Source organism: Sinohyriopsis cumingii, unplaced genomic scaffold (genome assembly GCF_028554795.1).
Source record: "Sinohyriopsis cumingii isolate HCF-2022 unplaced genomic scaffold, ASM2855479v2 utg002115l, whole genome shotgun sequence".
NCBI classification, from domain to species: domain Eukaryota; kingdom Metazoa; phylum Mollusca; class Bivalvia; order Unionida; family Unionidae; genus Sinohyriopsis; species Sinohyriopsis cumingii.
The window spans coordinates 360390-380449 of NW_028316133.1; the positions used below are offsets into that span (position 1 = coordinate 360390).

The 20060-nt window shown below is 35.8% G+C and overlaps 1 protein-coding gene across 1 annotated transcript in view; it reads left to right on the forward strand.

Moving 5' to 3' along the window:
- The window catches only part of LOC149771130 (adaptin ear-binding coat-associated protein 2-like), a 59940-nt gene that overhangs the window by 4655 nt on the left and 35225 nt on the right, over positions 1 to 20060 (forward strand). Inside the window, exon 2 of the mRNA XM_089948842.1 lies at positions 19754 to 19854. Coding sequence (XP_089804968.1) covers positions 19754 to 19854 — 101 coding nt within the window. The remainder of the gene's footprint in view (positions 1 to 19753; positions 19855 to 20060) is intronic.

A 20060-nucleotide genomic window follows, 5' to 3' on the forward strand; every position in this document is an offset into this window, starting at 1 on the left:
ACAAGGGAAAAACTCTACTGATGTTACTTGATAATTATTCAGTGCAATGCATAATTATACTGATTACTTTGTTATCTGATTTTTTTAATTGTAAATATGTATACTGGGTAGGTGAGAGTGCTTCGGGACAATATTGGGGTCTCGGTGTAGTTTTTCATAGTCTTGGGGTCTTTCCTTTGGTGATGACCGACAAGGGAAAAACTCTACTGATATTACTCAGTAATTATGCAATGCAATGCATAATTATACTGATTACTTTTTTTATCTTGGAGCAGTATTAATTCAAGAAGATAAAAATGGTACTGATCATCTAATATGCTAGTTTTCTAAGAAATTAAATAAGCACCAGAGAAATTATTCAACAATCAAGAAGGAATGTTTTGCTTTGACATTGGCGTTACAACACTTTGAAGTTTACATTAGTTCAGCTCCTTTTCCGTTTATTGTGTTTAGTGATCACAGCCCCCTTACTTTCATTGGCAAGATGAAAAACAAAAATCAGATTATTAAGGTAGAGGTTATTGTTACAGGAATATAATATTGACATCAGGCACATCAGTGGAAAAGACAATTTAATAGCAGATGCACTTTCACATGTATATAAATATATTGTTTCATGTATACTTTGTGTCATTCATAAGATTTAATCTTTTTTTACCACATGTGTATTTGAATAATTGTAAAAAGAAAGCTTTATTGTGTAAATCTTTTTATGAGGGGAAGTGTTATGTATATTTAATTTAAATGTTTTGTCTGTTTTAAATTTATTTTATTTCATTACTTGTTATTGTAAGGTCACATTGTTTGCTGGACTTGTCTTTGTCCAAAATTGAATCCAGTTCTGTTTGACCTGTTTGACTTTTGAAAAATAATAATTTATATTTCATTTATGTAAACAACTAAAAATAGCTTCATTATTCTGTATGTGTATCAGCTAATTAACCAAATTATTATTCAGGTAAACATGTTGATTTGGGTCAGGGTTTTGGAGAATCCAGAGTGAATTTTATAGGTTATTACGTTTTAAATAAATAAGGCTCATTAAATCATGCTGGAAAGTTTTTTCCATTAGGTAATGGTTGTTTTTAGAAATTGCTAATTTGTGACCTGAGGTCAAACAGAGAACTATATTATCTTCTGACTGTGAAGATTTTACCAGTTGTGCTTTAACATCTGGCACTTTAAGTTCTATTATGTTGTGTCCAGTTTGGGCTGAATTTTATTTTCTTCAAATTTTTGAATTCAAGTGATTATTTTCTCTGGAAATACAAAAGTGCTCTGACAAAATTCTTGGATAAAGACATTCATTGGAATTTATACTGAATTCAGACCTGGAATAATATTTCTGTAATTCAACAAGAGGCTGTTGACACAGCAGCACTTCACTGACCATAACAGACACTTCATCGCCTTCAGTTTTGGATCTCATTGAGAATTGAGTTTTATTCAGGACTTTTTATTACCAGGACTTGTGTTTTTAATTCTTGGATCATTTTTGGATTTAATTCGCAATACCGTAAGTTCTTTTTTCTCATTTTTCCCTTTGTATTCTAGGGAAAAAATTATTTGTTAAATTATACAAAGCTTGTTGTCTTCACTCTTTTCTGTTATTTATTTTAAAAGCATAGACTCATAATGGTACTGGATAACACTTTTAGGTTAACCTCATCCAAAAATGGCCACATATTTTAGCATTTAGTTTTGCTGTCTGTGTTTATCAGGGCATGTGAATAATTACCTTCCAAACGAACATGGATATACAAGGATCCAAATAAAGTGAATAATTGCCATTAAAAGGTATGTTAATCAGATTCTAAAGAATGAAACACGTTAATGAAATGGCGGGTACTGAATACATGTTTGACCGATATGATGTTTACTCTGCTATATAGTCTATTCAGTTCTGATTGTTGACTGCTCTACACCTTAAATGTCATTAGAAAGATTATAGATGAAAAGTATCGATTGCTATGGATGTTTGCAAGAGTGGCCAGTTACTAAGCTGGTTCAAGAAAAGAGCACATCAGTTCTAATCAAAATAGATATTAGGTGGTGCATTTTTTGGGGTAACATGCACAGTGTTCAAAATGATATAACAGTGCATTACATTCAAATTGGTTTTGACTAGATCTCACCTTTCACCAGAAATGTCCACATACTTGAGTACTAATTTTGTCAGATATGTATTTCTCTTGTATATGATAAACTTCCAAGAAATAAGGGTATATGAGGGTCTGCATAATTGCTATTTAAAGACGTGTGTAATCAGAGCTAAAAAATGACAGACATTAGTGACTTTGCCAGTACTGAAAACCTACATGACAATATGACTTTTACTGTAGCTCTGGATGAGCTATTTTACTGACATGATATAATTCATATTTCAGCAGACAGGCACACTTTTTGTTTGTTATGAGCCTTTTTTTGACCGAATGATTTGATTGAAGATCATAAAGAACATTTCAGACTTGTTTCTAATGTATTCACCAGTTGCTGTGTAGACAGTCTTTGCAGCATTGGGCACTGCCATCTGAATAGTTTTTGCAAAATTCAGTTCACTGCCGCCGTGTGAATAGAGACTTTTTGTTTATTAATTAAGATGTCAGGAAAGGAGGGTGATATAAGTTAAAATTAAAGCTTAATAGAATCTAAGAAAGTAAGTAATTAAGGTATGCATTATTGCAGTAGGATTTAAATCAGAGAAACTGTGTGAAATTGAATTGCTGCTGACCATTAATTAGAATGACAAAGCACATTTATAGTGAGGTACTGAACGTGTCAGAATCAGCTTGCCAAATTCTTTGAAATCAGGGATTGTTCTCATTTCATTGGGTAGGCTGTTTTAGACTTTGCTGGCATTAAATTTGAAAGAGAGCCTCTGGTCTGTATCGTTGGTAAAGTTGCCAAAGTTTGGCGTCTAAATTACAGCTGCAATTTTTAATGTAACCAGATTACTCAGGTAAGTAGGTGTTTTCTTATAAAGTATCTTATATACGTCATTTGTCGCAATCTGTTAAGGCCAGATAAAAAATGTGTTTCTGGTTGGCTGACCATACCTGTTTCTCATTGCTTACCCTAGCACATTTTCCCCCCGTAGTTAAAAAAAATCACGATATATAATGTTTAGAGGAAAAGACCTTCCTGACCTAATCATTAGGAAACATATATTTTGTTTTTCCTAATATGTTCAGTTGGAAGATTTGCTTTATTTAGCAGAGTCAGCTATATGATTGTCTTGCAGCTTTTTGAAGACCTTAGGTGTATAATTAGGAGTCAATATCTCTTTAAGGGGATCATCACTGTGTATTTCATGGTTTTCAGTGGGGAAATTGGATAAATCTGGCAAACGTTTGCCACAAATAATGGCTAGAAATTTCTAAATGTTTACTTTCATGCCATTGGCTGCAAACCAGTCAGTCACTTTCTTGCTCTCGTTTTGCTCATTAAATTATTTGGATCTTTAAGTATGTACATGTTTTTGCCATGAGCATAATTGTATTGTTTGTTTAATGAAGTAGAAAGTGCCATTTGTAATGTTATTAATGTTATTAAATGTGAAAGGTCTCAGTATTGAGCCTTGTAGTACTCCTTTGGAAGCTTTATCGCAGTTACTATATGAGAATTTCAGTTTGATGCTTTCTTTTTGGATGCTGCTTTGATGGCATAAGTGGTCTGCTCTTCGTATGTGGGATGTCACTGGTTTGAACCCCGACCGAGTCATACCAGAGACTTATAAAAATGGTACTTGCAGATGCCTTGCTTGGCACACAGCATAAGGAGGTTAGTGTTAGGACTGGTCGGCCTGGTGTCAGGGTAATGTGACTGGGTGGGACATGATGCCAAATGTCTGCATCATGATGCCCCAGTGCTAGATATCATGATAGACTACCACACTAAAGATAACTTAGTGATATGACTGGAAAAGTGTTAAAGCTATGTTTAAAATCCAAATTACACCCACTCTACACTTTCTTTTTGGTTATACAAGTAGTTTTCAGTTGGTTTGATTGAGTTTGAATAAGTGTTATAGAGTTTCATCTTTTCACTAATTAGGCTGTAGGGAAGACTGTCATAGGCCTTTGACAGGTCCATACTGCATTCCAGTCCTTCACCAGTTTTATTAGTGTGGTGTGACATGTTTCTACAAGGAGATGGAAATTTATGAGCTGCAGTGTTGCACATTTAGAGCTTACTTGCAGATTTCCTGCAATTTTTGATCCTATATTGACTAAATCTTGGCCCAGAGCGTTTCCCTGGGTGTGTTTTGTGTCAGAATATGGATGTCCTTCACAGTCTCTATTGGTGCTAGCGGTGACCAGAGTCGCAAAAGACGATAAAAACTGTAAGATGGTTGTGACTATCTATTTTTAAACAGTATATCTTGCAATGAAAACATTCAAGGTGTGTTGTACTTGGCTAGGTTACATTGTGAAAAGTGCTTGTTGACCATTAGTGTAACCTTTTCGGAGGTTAAATTTGTCCTTACAGCAAAGGTTTAATTAACATGTATTTTGAATTTGAAATAATGACAAAAGTATGAAATACGCTATTTGTCATTTATGCAATAACTTATGCTTTTTATAATGAATGCTGGTAGATAATGAGTGTACACTAATGTTAAATGAGAAAATGGTCTGGAACAGAAAATTCCATGCTGCAGCTCATTTCAAGTTAACCAGATATTCAGACATGTTAATTTTTTCATGAATTACTTTAGGACATGATAAAACTTTCATCTTTAATATAATTGTCCAAGGGAAATCTGGTATTACAGTGCAAACCATTAAGTTGCTGTGGCAAAAGCAAACAAGAATACCTCATTTTTAGCAGAGTGGTCTAAAGCGCTCTCCGTTACGGATCACTGCCATCTCACCTGTCTGCGCCGGTTCGAGTCTCAGATTCAGCCAATGTGGGTATGTGAGAAAGCTTGCCAGTAGCTTCTCATGGGTCGATGGTTCTTTCTGGGGTTTTCCCAGGTTCTTCCTCCACCATTAATACTGGTCGCCATGTATAGCCTATCATATGCTGAAAAATGGCGTAAAACCCCACAACAACAACAACCACCTCATTTTTATAACAGTGCTAGTGCATTATGTACATTTCTTTTCTTTTGTCCCTCTGAAATGTTGTGTGTCCTTTAAATTTTTAGAGTTGGGGACACAGTGTCCCCTGTTTTTGGGATCCTACCATATTTACTCCCTTGTAAGATGAGTCCAACTGCAAACTGCACAATCCTAGATCTGCTTTTGCATAATTTTGCTGGTAGATTTGGGTCTGTGCAGTTTGTTAGGAGTAATCTATAGAACAAACATCATAGACCCTTATCTGCAGGCACATTATGCTACAGCAGATCAGGATCTTTGTTGTTTGAGGTTTGAGACTTATGAGTGAGTATATATGGTTTTTGTAAATGCTGCACATGATTACATATGTCTTCAAAGATGTTGGAAATGCAAGGTAATCTGCTGACTCATCAGTATTTACCCTTATCTGTAGGATCAGAATTTGTGTACATTGGGGTAACCAGTGTTTAAAGACGATGTGGAAATTCACCTTGGTCAATACAGGTATTAAAAAGCATGCTAATTTCTGACCATATAGTTGGCAACGTTAATGATTGAAGTATGAAATATTGATCTAACGGGCTTGACTGTTCACCATATTTGGGACATAATATACTTAAGATGACTTTTTTATACATACATTTTCGTACTTGGTAAAAATAGTATTTGATTTGATATCATTGTCAGCCACAGAGAAAGGGTTTGCTAAGCTTGGTGATCTGTAGGTACTGTACATAGAAAACACCAGACTCATTTAGTGAGACAGAATTCCTTGAATGTTGATTCAGTTTCATTACAAAACACCAGACTCATTTAGTGAGACAGAATTCCTTGAATGTTGATTCAGTTTCATTACAATGTAAGCCCTTAATTCATTAGAAAGGTAGGTTAAACCTGTAGTAAACAAGTACACTTCCATCTTTCAGTCCTTCCTTTCAGGATTGAAACCTTTCATCTTAAATAAATCCAAACTAAAAGAAGTGTAAATTTTAGTGTCTGATATCACAAACACATCTAGAATGTCCCATAATACTGAAACAGGGGGCCCCGAGTGGCTGATTGGTCTAAAGCGCATACCGTTACAGATCACTGCCATCTTACCTCTGTCTGCGTGGGTTCTTATTTCAGGCTCGGCCAGTGTGGGTATGTAAGCTTGCTGGTAGCTTCTCGTGGGTCAGTGGTTCTTTCTGGGTTTTTCCTGGGTTCTTCCTCCACCATTTATACTGGCCGCTATGTATAGCCTATCTTGTGCTGAAAAATGGCATTAAACCCTATAACAACAACAATAACAGTGAAACAGTGTCATTAAAGTTACATCTAATACTGTTTATATTCAGGTGACCTATTATTGGTTATCTTAGGCTTGAATTATGAAGAGATCTGAGGTCTGATAGTTTGTTCCTGTTTATATCATTGCTTGTATGCTCCTCCATGATAGAAAACTCCAGTGAAATGGAATAACTCTTAGAATCCCAACTGTAACACATCGCTGAACAATGTAGAGTGAAGCCCATTAGTTACAAGCTCAATAATAATCTTGAGTTCTCCGACATATCACTATGATCTTTGCAAACACATTGCTGGTCTCCAGAAATGTGCAAAAGTGGAAAAAGTTATTTTTTTGGTATGGCTTCTTTTGTACATATTCAGGAATTTGAATCGCAAATTTGTGCATATCCAGGGCTTTTGTGCATTTTCCAGGGCTTTTTTTTCCCAGCTAAGCAATTATAAAATGTGTTGGACATCGGTGCACATTTAGCATTGTACCATAGGTCACACATGTTACATGCAGTGCCATTTTTAGATATTGGATTTGTCCAGGATTTACTGGTAACATTTCCACAATACATTATTAATGCAGAAATAAGTGTGTAAATTTGTAACAGGAACACCCGAGTTCCTTTCTTTGGTGTATGGCAGGAAATGAGTATTACTTTATCAGTGTTTGAAAAGTATAAAAGTCCACATAAATGAATTTATATTTTCTCAGGTTCTACTTAGAGAATATTAAGAGAAATGGGCAAGTTCTTGTAAAAGTACGTAACGCTGATGAGGGAAATTGGCATGCACTTTTAAAGGTAGTACATAAAAGTGGTAAAAGTGAAAAATTGGTAAGAGCCCGTGTCAGGCTGATACCTGCTGTCGTGACGTTATAGAAGAGTTTAAGGACTTTTTTGAAATCTTATTGTTGAGGTCATTGATCATTGATAGTCATCATTTTTCCTGTGGTTTATATTTGAAAGTGTTATGAAAAATATATGTGCATAAATTTTACTACTGCTCTTTATCATTATAAGATTATGTCACAAACTCACAGGGGCTTGAAGTAAATGTCTTAATATTATTATCCTATAAAAAAGTAAAAATGGGGGTTTCTGTTTGCAGGCTGGTTGGATGGTTAGTTCCAAAATTGGCTTATCTAACTGGATTGGGTAATATATAATGTCCATCTTGTCGGCATGTCGATGATTTTTTCGTGACAGAGAACTATCATGTGTTGCTTCCCTTTCCATGATGGCTTCATTCGATGCAGTGAATGAACTGGTCTTGGACAGATTAAATAACCATTGATAATGAGAGATAATTCAGTCACATGTTTAATTATTCTCCTTGAGTGTATTGCAATTTTTGCAGACAATACCTTTAATAAAACCTTTGCAACATAATTTAGGTGACTGTATAATATGGTGAGTAAAAAAAAGGGCCCAATATTTCAGAACTGCTTGATGGTAAAGACCAAGTTGTGTCCTCAGTTCAGTGAGGGATCACTTCAGAATGTCATGATATTTAAGCTCACCTACATTACACGAATATTTGTTTTGACTGAGTTATAAGTCTGATATTATGTCCTCGTATCAATTTTTGTTTTTATTTGAGTTGTCCTTCTTGGCAGATAATGAATTCCTATCACAGTTACATAAATATTTCAAATTATGCAGAGTTCAAAATTTTGGAAACTTATCCAGAAAACATTGTTTCCAGATGGTCATATTTTCTCCCAAAATAATGGGTGAGGTCTGCTTCCCTGAGGACGCTCAAAAAATGTGATGGCAGATCTGGGTTTATGCTGTTTGTTTTTAAAACATAGACTGGTTCCTGGCCTATTAATAGTCATAACATGTATATCTCTCATTGATCTTTTATTGACTGGTTCCTGGCCTGCGAATGGAAAAATGTAATGGCAGATCTGAGTTTTTATGCTGTATCACATTTAAACTCAGTTTAAAGTTTTAATGCCAGAAATGAATGTAAAACCACGTGGACATCATGTCATGCATGGTCAATGTTTATGTTCTTAACTAAGAAAGTACTTGGTGTAAAACTTGTCCATATGGTCAGCTTTAATAACAATTACCTGGTCACAATGGCCATTAATCCAACCCTTGCCAGGAGGAAACTTTCTATATAAAAATATTGTACATAATGGTTTTCTGCTTTCTGCAGTCACTGGCTAATTGTTTCCTGACCAAATAATGGTTTCTCCCTGGTGCATTAAGCAGTCACAGGAGTATATTGGCAGTGCGCATTCTGTGCATGCAAATTAAACATTTGTTTGATGACGATAGTATTTTGTAGATAAAGGAATATTTTGTGAATTGATGTGTAAACATTTCTCTTCACACTTTTTGTTGTGGGCTTAATGCCATTTTTCAGCATATGATAGACATGGTGGCCAGTATAACTGGTGGAGGAAGAACCTGGAAAAATCCTAGGAAGAACCACTGACCCACAGGAAGCTGCCTTCAGGATGTCTTACTTACCCATATAGACCGAGCCATTGACTTGAATATTCTCACTTGTACTACTTCAGTCACACTGTCAGTGGAACTCAAACTAGTTTGTGGGTCATATTTGAAAAGGAGGTGGTTTTTATCATTAGAGGGAGAGGGAGAGGGAGAGGGTTGAAGCAGTTAGTTTTCTCAGTGGGGAGAAAAGTTATATAGTCACAGCAGTAAAGAGACCTTTGTTGATAACGTGACAGGTATTGTTTGAAATCTAACATTGAATAAAAACAATTTGACTGTCAAAGCTTTATCTGATGAAAAAAAGCTAATGTATGAAAAGAGTCATTTCCTTTCATCAAGGTCAGGGGTCATTCAGTATTGATAAAACTTGTCTGTATAGGCTGGTGAAGTTATGTGTTATAAAAATAGCCATATTAAGCTTCTTTTCATTCCAAGCCTTTCACACAAGTTGACCCTTTTGATTTCAGTGAGTTTAGCAACATGTAAATCCAGATATTGTTTGCAGTTTGAACGGCAGTTCTTAAGCTTAATTGTACAAGTTGGCCAAACAAAGAGTCAGTTGTTAGTTTCACAGTCATATGCAGTTAGACAGTTGGTAGTGAAATTAGTGTTTTGTCATGATCACAATACAAACTAAGATCAGTGACTTTTAGAAGAAGAAAAAAAATTGTTGATTGATTTAATTGATAGGATAGATTATAGTTAGCAAGATACACTAATCTTGTGTGAACTCGACAGACACAAAACATCAGTAATATCTTTATCTGAAAGTGGATTTAACCCATTAAAATGCTCAGTGGTATGCATTATACCATGTAAGTGATTTCATCATAAAAAATATGGTTTAGTGGAAAACACGTCTTAATACTCATCATACTATGGATATAACCATTGGATAATCCCACACACGCACACCACACACTGCCTCAGAAAACAAACTGTGGCAAATTGAAAATATCCCTGCAAGGGTTTCAGCCAAATTAGCAACCTCTGCATCCAAAATTTAGTGGCCTAAAGAAACTTGTTTCCTTTCACCTATTCAGTATGGCTATCAAACAGTGTCATTAATGTAATCTTGTGGCATCTTTAATCTCCATTCACAAGTTAGTGCAAACTTGAAACAATGGGCTTTTACGGTCAAGAGGTTCAAAATGATTGGCATTAATTCATTATAGTACATCTGACATTAATTTTAAGAAAGAGTATTTTGTTTCCTTAATTTACATGTAAGATTATTTCATGAAATTGTAACCAGTTTCCTTATGGCACATGTAACATTATTTCATGAAACTGTAATCAATTTCCTTACGGCACATGAAACATTAATTCAAGAAGAATGTGCATTTCCTTGTGGTATGTGTAACATTAATTCAAGAATGAATAATAAACTTCTTTATGGCAGATCAAACATTAATTCTGGAAAGAGGAATCTATCTCCTCATGGTTGTTGTTGTTTTTTGTTGTGGGGTTTAACGCCATTTTTCAGCACATGATAGGCTATGCATGGCGGCCAGTATTAATGGTGGAGGAAGAATCTGGGAAAACCCCGAGAAAGAACCACCAACCCACGAGAAGCTACTGGCAAGCTTTCTCACATACCCACATTGGCAGAATCCTGGACTCGAACCCACGCAGACAGAGGTGAGATGGCAGTGATCCATAACGGAGAGCACTTTAGACCACTCGGCCACTCAGGGCCCCCTCTCCTCATGGTAGATGTAACATTAATTCATGAGAAAGTATTCAGTTTCCTTATGGCACATGTAACATTAATTCGTGAGAAAGTATTCAATTTCCTTTATGGCACATGGAACTGTAACTAAGTTTTAAAAACTTTGAAAAGCCATTGCATTAGATCTAAATGAATTATGATATCGTGATAAAATGACATGGTACACAATAATAATAATAATAATAATAATAATAATGATAATAATAATAATAATAATTTTATCCTTTGTAATGTAGAATACTGGATCACTAAGGATTTAATGTCAGTCCTATAATGCCTATTATCATTGTTTGGGGTTAATGAAGTTTGAAATGGCATTTTTTTGGCAAGGCTTTCTTGATAATGTGCATTAAAGAAATCCTTTCTTAGTGTTGATATTGAATTAGTCAAGACAAGTTAATATTCAATTAGTCGAGACAAGTTAATATTGAATTAGTCGAGACAGGTTAATATTGAATTAGTCGAGACAGGTTCATGCTCTGGAATTAATCGTGTAAATTTAAAAGTTGCTATTTTTAGCTTTACTGGTTCCTGACCAGAAGAGCTTTTGGGATGGTCTACTTATCGTCCATCTATTAGCAGCTTTTTTAAATTTATTATTGATACAGCTCCTAAACTACATGAAGGATTGCCATGAAACTTTACATTCATATTCATCCTATTGGTTAGCCAGTATGGGTGGAGGGCATAAAAAAAAATTGTTTTTCGAGAGACATGCCATGATCTGACAGGCACTGGCAAACCTTCTAAACAGTAATAATAAAGCAAACTTTGTACATTACAGTTTTAAATCTTATGTCATCTCCTGCAGCCTTACAAGAAATGAATAACATGACATGTAGCTAATTCTGCTTAATGTATATAAAAAGAAATTTGTTTTACAAGGGTATTCGATCTATCTTGATAATGAAAAAGGAAAAACAATGTGATCTTTTTTAACAAAGCTATTATGAATGATCGACATCCTTACAAAAATTTACTTTGCCTCATTTGTTCTATTTTGTTGAGTTTGATATTAATGCAGAGACATTTCTAAGCACTTGCCGAGAAGTGCCTTGCCCTTGTTAAAGTTATGGGGTACTTTACATTGGACTTTGAATACAGTCAATTATCAACATGAGCTGAACCAATTATCAACTTGTCTGAATCAATTATCAACTAAGCAAAGGAGATTTGCTCGCCATGAAATGGATTTTAAACCAGAGGGTGATTTCCTACTCTACATCATTATATAATCAAGTTTTTCCATAAGTAGTTTGAGGTAGACTGTTAATGTTATGTTCCATTCAGGCTTGAGGTAGACTTAAATGGTGTGTTCCGTTCAAACTTGAGGTAGACTGCAATCTGATTAAATTTCCATTATCCTACATGAAGATGTGATAGTGACTGCTTTGGTGTCATGTTCTGGTGACCTATGAATTCGCCAGTGGTAATTCAGCTTTCAAAAAAACTGAAAGTGAATCAGATAGTTTGGCACGTACACATTCATGCTTTTGAGCCATACAGTTCAGTATCACAAACGTCAAGATGTAAGACTTCATCTGATTGCCTGATAAAATGAGCAATTATGGTAACAACATAGGTCACCAGAACATAATCCCTAATCAGTCACTGTTAGGTCATCAAGCAGGACTGTGGAGATCTGATTTTAATTAGATTGGGGAGACTGTTATGTTGTGATCTATACAAGCATGAGGTTGACTGTCAGTGGCGTGATCCATTCAAGGTTGAGGTTGACTGTCAGTGGTGTGATCTTTTCAAGGTTGAGGTTGACTGTCAGTGGTGTGATCCATTCAAGGCTGAGGTTGAATGTAAATGGTGTTATCCATTCATAGTTGAGGTTGACTGTCAGTGGTGTGATCCATTTGAGGTTGAGGTTGACTGTCAGTGGTGTGATCCATTCAAGGTTGAGGTTGAATGTAAATAGTGTTATCCATTCATGGTTGAGGTTAACTGTCGGTGGTGTGATCCATTCAAGGTTGAGATAGGCTGACTGGTGTGATCCATTCAAAGTTGAGGTAGGCTGTCAGTGGTGTGATCCTTTCAAGGTTGAGGTTGAATGTAAAAGATGTTATCCATTCAAGGTTCAGGATGAATGTCAGTGGTGTTATTCATTCATGGTTGAGGTTGACTGTCACTGGTGTGATCCATTCAATCTCTTGATGATATACTGTTTGCGTTTCATTACATTGTGTGTTTTTACTCCAGTCTTGATTGAAATTGCCCTTAGAATGGAGGGATCTCATATCCAGACAAGACAATGCAAGATGGGGAACAAAGACAATGAGAAAAAAAATGGGATAAAAACCATGACTTTATTTGAGTATCAGTTCATTCACACTATCTCATAAAGCATCTGTACTTAGGTTAGTGCATCAAATAATATACTGCAGACATTGTAGCAATATGACTGAAAAATTGTTAAAGCTTCGTTAAAAAATCCAAATCACACTCACACACACACCTTTGCTTTTAGACCATGCATTATTCTTTATGGTCTATGTATGACATGTCTCTTGTAGACCATGCATTATCCTTCATGGTATATGTATGACATGTCCCTTGTAGACCATGCATTATCCTTTATGGTCTATGTATGACATGTCCCTTGTAGACCATGCATTATTCTTTATGCTCTATGTATGACATGTCCCTTGTAGACCATGCATTAGACCATGCATTATCCTTTATGGTCTATGTATGACATGTCCCTTGTAGACCATGCATTATCCTTTATGGTCTATATATGACGTGTCCCTTGTAGACCATGCATTATCCTTTATGGTCTATGTATGACATGTCCCTAGTAGACCATCCATTATCCTTTATGGTCTATGTATGACATGTCCCTTGTAGACCATGCATTATCCTTTATGGTCTATGTATGACTTGTCCCTTGTAGACCATGCATTATCCTTTATGGTCTATGTATGAGATGTCCCTAGTAGACCATGCATTATCCTTTATGGTCTATGTATGACATGTCCCTAGTAGACCATCCATTATCCTTTATGCTCTATGTATGACATGTCCCTTGTAGACCATGCATTAGACCATGCATTATCCTTTATGGTCTATGTATGACATGTCCCTTGTAGACCATGCATTATCCTTTATGGTCTATATATGACGTGTCCCTTGTAGACCATGCATTATCCTTTATGGTCTATGTATGACGTGTCCCTTGTAGACCATGCATTATCCGTTATGGTCTATGTATGACATGTCCCTTGTAGACCATGCATTATCCTTTATGGTCTATGTATGACATGTCCCTAGTAGACCATCCATTATCCTTTATGGTCTATGTATGACATGTCCCTTGTAGACCATGCATTATCCTTTATGGTCTATGTATGACTTGTCCCTTGTAGACCATGCATTATCCTTTATGGTCTATGTATGAGATGTCCCTAGTAGACCATGCATTATCCTATATGGTCTATGTATGACATGTCCCTTGTAGACCATGCATTATCCTTTATGGTCTATGTATGACTTGTCCCTTGTAGACCATGCATTATCTTTTATGGTCTATGTATGACATGTCCCTAGTAGACCATGCATTATCCTTTATGGTCTATGTATGACATGTCCCTTGTAGACCATGCGTTATCCTTTATGGTCTATGTATGACATGTCCCTTGTAGACCATGCATTATCCTTTATGGTCTATGTATGACATGTCTCTTGTAGACCATGCATTATCCTTTATGGTCTATGTATGACATGTCCCTTGTAGACCATGCATTATCCTTTATGGTCTATGTATGACATGTCCCTTGTAGACCATGCATTATCCTTTATGGTCTATGTATGACATGTCCCTTGTAGACCATGCATTATCCTTTATGGTCTATGTATGACATGTCCCTTGTAGACCATGCGTTATCCTTTATGGTCTATGTATGACATGTCCCTTGTAGACCATGCGTTATCCTTTATGGTCTATGTATGACATGTCCCTTGTAGACCATGCGTTATCCTTTATGGTCTATGTATGACATGTCCCTTGTAGACCATGCATTATCCTTTATGGTCTATGTATGACATGTCTCTTGTAGACCATGCATTATCCTTTATGGTCTATGTATGACATGTCCCTTGTAGACCATGCATTATCCTTTATGGTCTATGTATGACATGTCCCTTGTAGACCATGCATTATCCTTTATGGTCTATGTATGACATGTCCCTTGTAGACCATGCATTATCCTTTATGGTCTATGTATGACATGTCCCTTGTAGACCATGCATTATCCTTTATGGTCTATGTATGACATGTCCCTTGTAGACCATGCATTATCCTTTATGGTCTATGTATGACATGTCCCTTGTAGACCATGCATTATCCTTTATGGTCTATGTATGACATGTCTCTTGTAGACCATGTATTATCTTTTATAGTATTTGTATAGGTTATAAAGGTTCTAAAGGTAAATTTCCATAATCAGGGGAAAGTCAACACATGCTTGGCAATCACCATTTCCTGAACTTTTGTAGCTCCTTCTCTTTAACTGATACCCAAATTTTTTTGCGATGTTTTAGCATGTTCTCTGGTTGGCTAACACATCACCAGTGATTTTAATGCTTTTATTACTCAACTTATGAGACGTGTACACTGGTGTATTATCATTCTGGAAGATGTACTGATCAATGGCAAAATGCCATGCTATTAACAAACATTGTGCTCAATTAATTGAAAATATTTTTAGGCAATTATGTTTCCATTTACAACCAATACTATTGCCACTCATGATAGGCTATTCAACTCCATAATATCAAACTTTATTGTTGGTTTGGCTGGGTGGGATGCCAAGACACTGTGGTGGCTGGGTGGGATGCCAAAACACTGTGGTGGCTGGGTGGGATGCCAAGACACTGTGGTGGCTGGGTGGGATGCCAAGACACTGTGGTGGCTGGGGTGGGATGCCAAGACACTGTGGTGGCTGGGTGAAATGCCAAGACACTGTGGTGGCTGGGTGAGATGCCAAGACTCTGTGGTGGCTGGGTGGGATGCCAAGACACTGTGGTGGTTGGGTGGGATGCCTAAACACTTGGTGGCTGGATGAAATGCCTAGACACTGGCGTGGCTGGTTGGAATGCCATCACACTGAGGTGGTGGGGTGGTATGCCTAGACACTGGTGGGGCTGGGTGGGATGCCTAGACACTGGGGTGACTGGGTGGGATGTCAAGACAGTGGAGTGACTGGGTGGGATGCCTTGACACTGGGTGTCTGGATAGTATGCCAAAACACGGAGTGGCTGGGTGGGATGCCCATAGAAAGAGGTGGCTGGGTGGGATGCCTAAACAATGAGGTGTCTGGGTGGGATGCCTGGACACTGGGTGGCTGGGTGGGATTCCTAGATATTGGAGTGACTGGGTGGGATGCCTAGGCACTGGGGTGTCCATTTCTCTCCATATTTTATGCTTATAAGAATTTATTAATTGTTCTCTTTCATAATCTTACTTAAGCATTTTCTTCCTCAATACCTGTTGGTTATAGCCTTCCTTAGTTAATTTTTTTCTAAATGGTTTCTTTTGATGTGACCTTTCTCTATTCTGATTTAAAAAAATGCCGGTAATATCAGAAATATTTCTGCATATTTTTCGTTAATCACATAAAACAACTGGCATGAATCTTGTTAGGAGAGTAGACATAGTTGTACATTTCTAAGGTATTCTTATAATCCCATCTGGATTATCCTCACATGTATCTCAGATTAGCTCCTCGTAACAAAACCCTAACATTACTTAGTGTATTCATACTTAGTCTCAACTGACTTATGGAATATCTAGCTGCATTCCTGACTTTTTGCTATATGACTTTATCCCATATTACCATTAAGTAGTTTCATCCTGATGCAAGCAATTAGTGACTTGACAAGGAAATTGCTGACATATTTTACAGTGTATGTTAGGCTCAACTTAGGCCAAGAATAAAATATGTGTGTTTCAGGTCAGCTGCTTGTCCCTATTTTTGTTTAGCCAACCCTAGCACTTTCTTCATACAGGAAAAAAAATAATTAAAAAAAACAAAAAAAAATTAATTTGTGCATCTAATTGAACTGCTTTAAATTTGTTCAATACTTGAAATGCTTAGTACATTATATATACTTATCATTATAATATATATATAATGTAAAAAAAATACCTATACTAATTTTAAAAGCAGTGCAATAAAAAAGACATGTTTTGTTTTTTGGCCTTGTAAGTAATAAGCTAGTGACTAATAAAAATAATCATCAAGGAAGCCTGGTCTCTTAAGTTGATTGAATGAAAAGTCATTGATGATAGAAATAATGAGCATTTATGATAGAAATAATGAGCATCTTTGAACATGACCATTCATTCAAGAGGAGTAACAAATAACAAGATTTTCAAGCGGGTTGAAATGGTGGCCATATTGAATATTAGCTCATTACTGTTTTTATTTAGGACCGTGCCAGTGGTCTAATTATTAGATCATCTGCCTCGGATGCAATAGGTCATGGGATGGAACCCAGGCCGAGTCATACCAAAGACTTATTAAAATGGTGCTAACAGCTGCCTTGCTAGGCACTCAGCATCAAGAAGTTAGTGTAACGACTGCTCAGCTTGATGTCAGGATACTATGACTGGGTGGGACATCATGCTGCATGTCTTGGGCATGATGCCTCAGTGCTAGACAACATTATAAACTGCCAAACTGCAGACATTGTAGTGATATCACTGAAATTTTTTATAAAGCTATGTTAAAAATCCAAACCTCACGTCACAATTTTGATTTAGGACCAACTAAATATCCTAAGAAGTGCATACATCTAGGAAGACTAGAATTAAAATTTTCAAAACAAAATGGCCACCATGGCAGCCATATTAGAGGTCAGATCAGCTATGTTTTAATTAGATATGATAAGGAGTCTTCTGGTAGAAACCACATATTGATACATGTATGACTTTCCACTGATGAGAAGCAACAGTAACATGATTTTCAGGATGGGTTCCATGGTTTACATTTTGGACATTAGATCAGTACCATTACTTTACAACCAACTAGACATTTTAGGAAGTCTTCTGGTGAAAATCCCTTGCTGATATGACTTTCCATTTTGGGAGGAGTAGTGATGACAAGATTTTTAAGATTGCTGACATGGTGGCCATATTGGATGTCAGATGGGCATCGTTTGCATACAATACCAACTTGACATTGTAACAGATGATTTAGTGAACCCCACATTATTATGACTCTCTCCTTAAGAGGAGTAGTGATAGGAGTTTCAAGATGGCTGTAGTGGTAGCCATATTGGACATCAGATTTGCACTGTTTTCACTTTGGAGCAACTAGGCACCATGGAAAGTCTTTACTGAATGTTCATGTCATGATGACTCTCCATTCGGGAAGTATAGCAGTAACAAGATTCTCATGTTGGCTGCCATAGTGGCCATATTGATATCAGATCAGCACCATTTTCATTTAGAACCAACAAGACGTGATAAGAAGTCTTCTGGTAAAACTCCCATATCAAAAAGTCTTTCGTTTCCATCTTGTAGTGAATGTCAAGGTCATTTCCTTGCAAAGACATAATAGATCAGTTTTGGATATTAAAATACGTTATTGCATTTGACTGGTCAGAACTCTCACGTTTTAGATGTGTACACAAGATCATACTTGTGTACACTCGTCACAGTTCAGAAAGTTGAGTCAAATCTGGGAGTTATCTGAGTAATTTGTAACATAGGGAATAAATGTTTATTTCAGCTGTGATGTATGTATACAGGATTAAACTACTTTCAAGTCCTAACCTAGCCAAGGGCAGCTTGAAGTGAGCCAAGCTTGCCAATTCAAAATAATCAGCTTATCAAAGATATATATATATATATATATATATATATATATATATATATATATATATATATATATATATATATATATATATATATATATATATATATATGTGCATGTTGCTGATTTAAAGGTAGCTACAGTAGGTAATAATGTTAAGAAATAATTTGTCAGAATTCTTTGAAAGGTCTGTTAAAAAATAAAACACTCATCTCTATTGATTAGCCACCTGGATTTCATTAATAACGTAAATGACGTACTGACAATATAGAATCCACAAGTAATGTTTATCATCTAGTTGTTTATGTTTATTTTTTGTGTGACAGTTATTTGAGACTGATGCATACTTACTCTATGACAAATAGTTGCATGGATAAATATAAGTGTTTTTACGCTAGTACCAAAAATCAGCTTGTTGAAGATTGTCTTGATGCATGTCACTCATTTCAAGGGCACATGTTTACACAATACTTTCCTAAAAAAAGAAAATCGTGATTTCATTGATATTATATTTCATTGATAGATTCAGTTTTACCTTGTTACCTTACTGGATTGATATTTAAAAATCTGGAAAAGTAAATAAAGAAAATTTTTAAGATATGTTAGAATCTTTAATTAAAATTTATTGAACACAGTTCTGCTCTTTGTTCTTTAATATTTTTTAGTTCAAGGTCTTTTAGGATAACATGTTATGCATGCAATGGCTTTGGCAGCTTTTCATGAATTTTATGGAAGCATGGAGGACACATTGTTATGACCCTCAGAAGTTAAATAAGAAGCAGAAGAAAATATTTTTATATTATTATTAAATATTTTTATATTATTATTAAATATTTTTATATTATTAAATATTTTTATATTATTATTAAATATTAGTTTTGTAACTTGGGAAGAATATTATGCAAATTATGGAAGAAAATTCAGATATTTTTGAAAGAGTCATTATGTCATAATTGTACAGCATGTGGAACAATTATATTGTTCGTCTATTTGTAACCATTTATTTTTATGATTGGCTAGTTTTTATGCCCACTGGAAGAGGCTTAAGGGGCTTTCCATGTCCATCTGTCACATTATTCTAGTTCCATGTACATTGTTAATTTTGTTTCCTCCCAGAAACTGCTGGCTGGTATCTATTAATAATTGAAACCAGATTTTGTGTGAGTCTTTACATTAAGGATACCTAGGTCAAATTCAGTTTTCACCATTTTTTTTGTAATAAAAGCTAATAGAATTATGTTAAATGCTTGACTTAGATCTCTGCTCTTCATTTTCATTATCTTGGCTTTCTGGTTATTTGCCCATTCGACAAATTATAAGTTGCAGGGGAATCTGTTTGGTAAAGATACCTTTTTTATTCTCGTCTTTGATTTTATTATTAATCAGGGCTGCCGACTGGAAGCTGGACCAACCAGACTGGACGGGTCGCATGCGTGTGGTGTCGCTTGGAAAAGATCTCTACATAAAGCTGGAAGACAGAAATTCAGGTACCATAAATATTTTAGGAAGCATGAAAGTTGAGTGATTTTAAGGAGTCCACTAAGTTTTGCTAAAAAGTTACACTTGCTAAAGTTAATTGATAAAATCTTATGCATGTTAGAATATGAACAGTTCTGACACTATGCAGCCAATGATGTATCCCAGTGACCACATTTAGGACATAAAAAATTATAATAAGGCTGTAGTACCAACA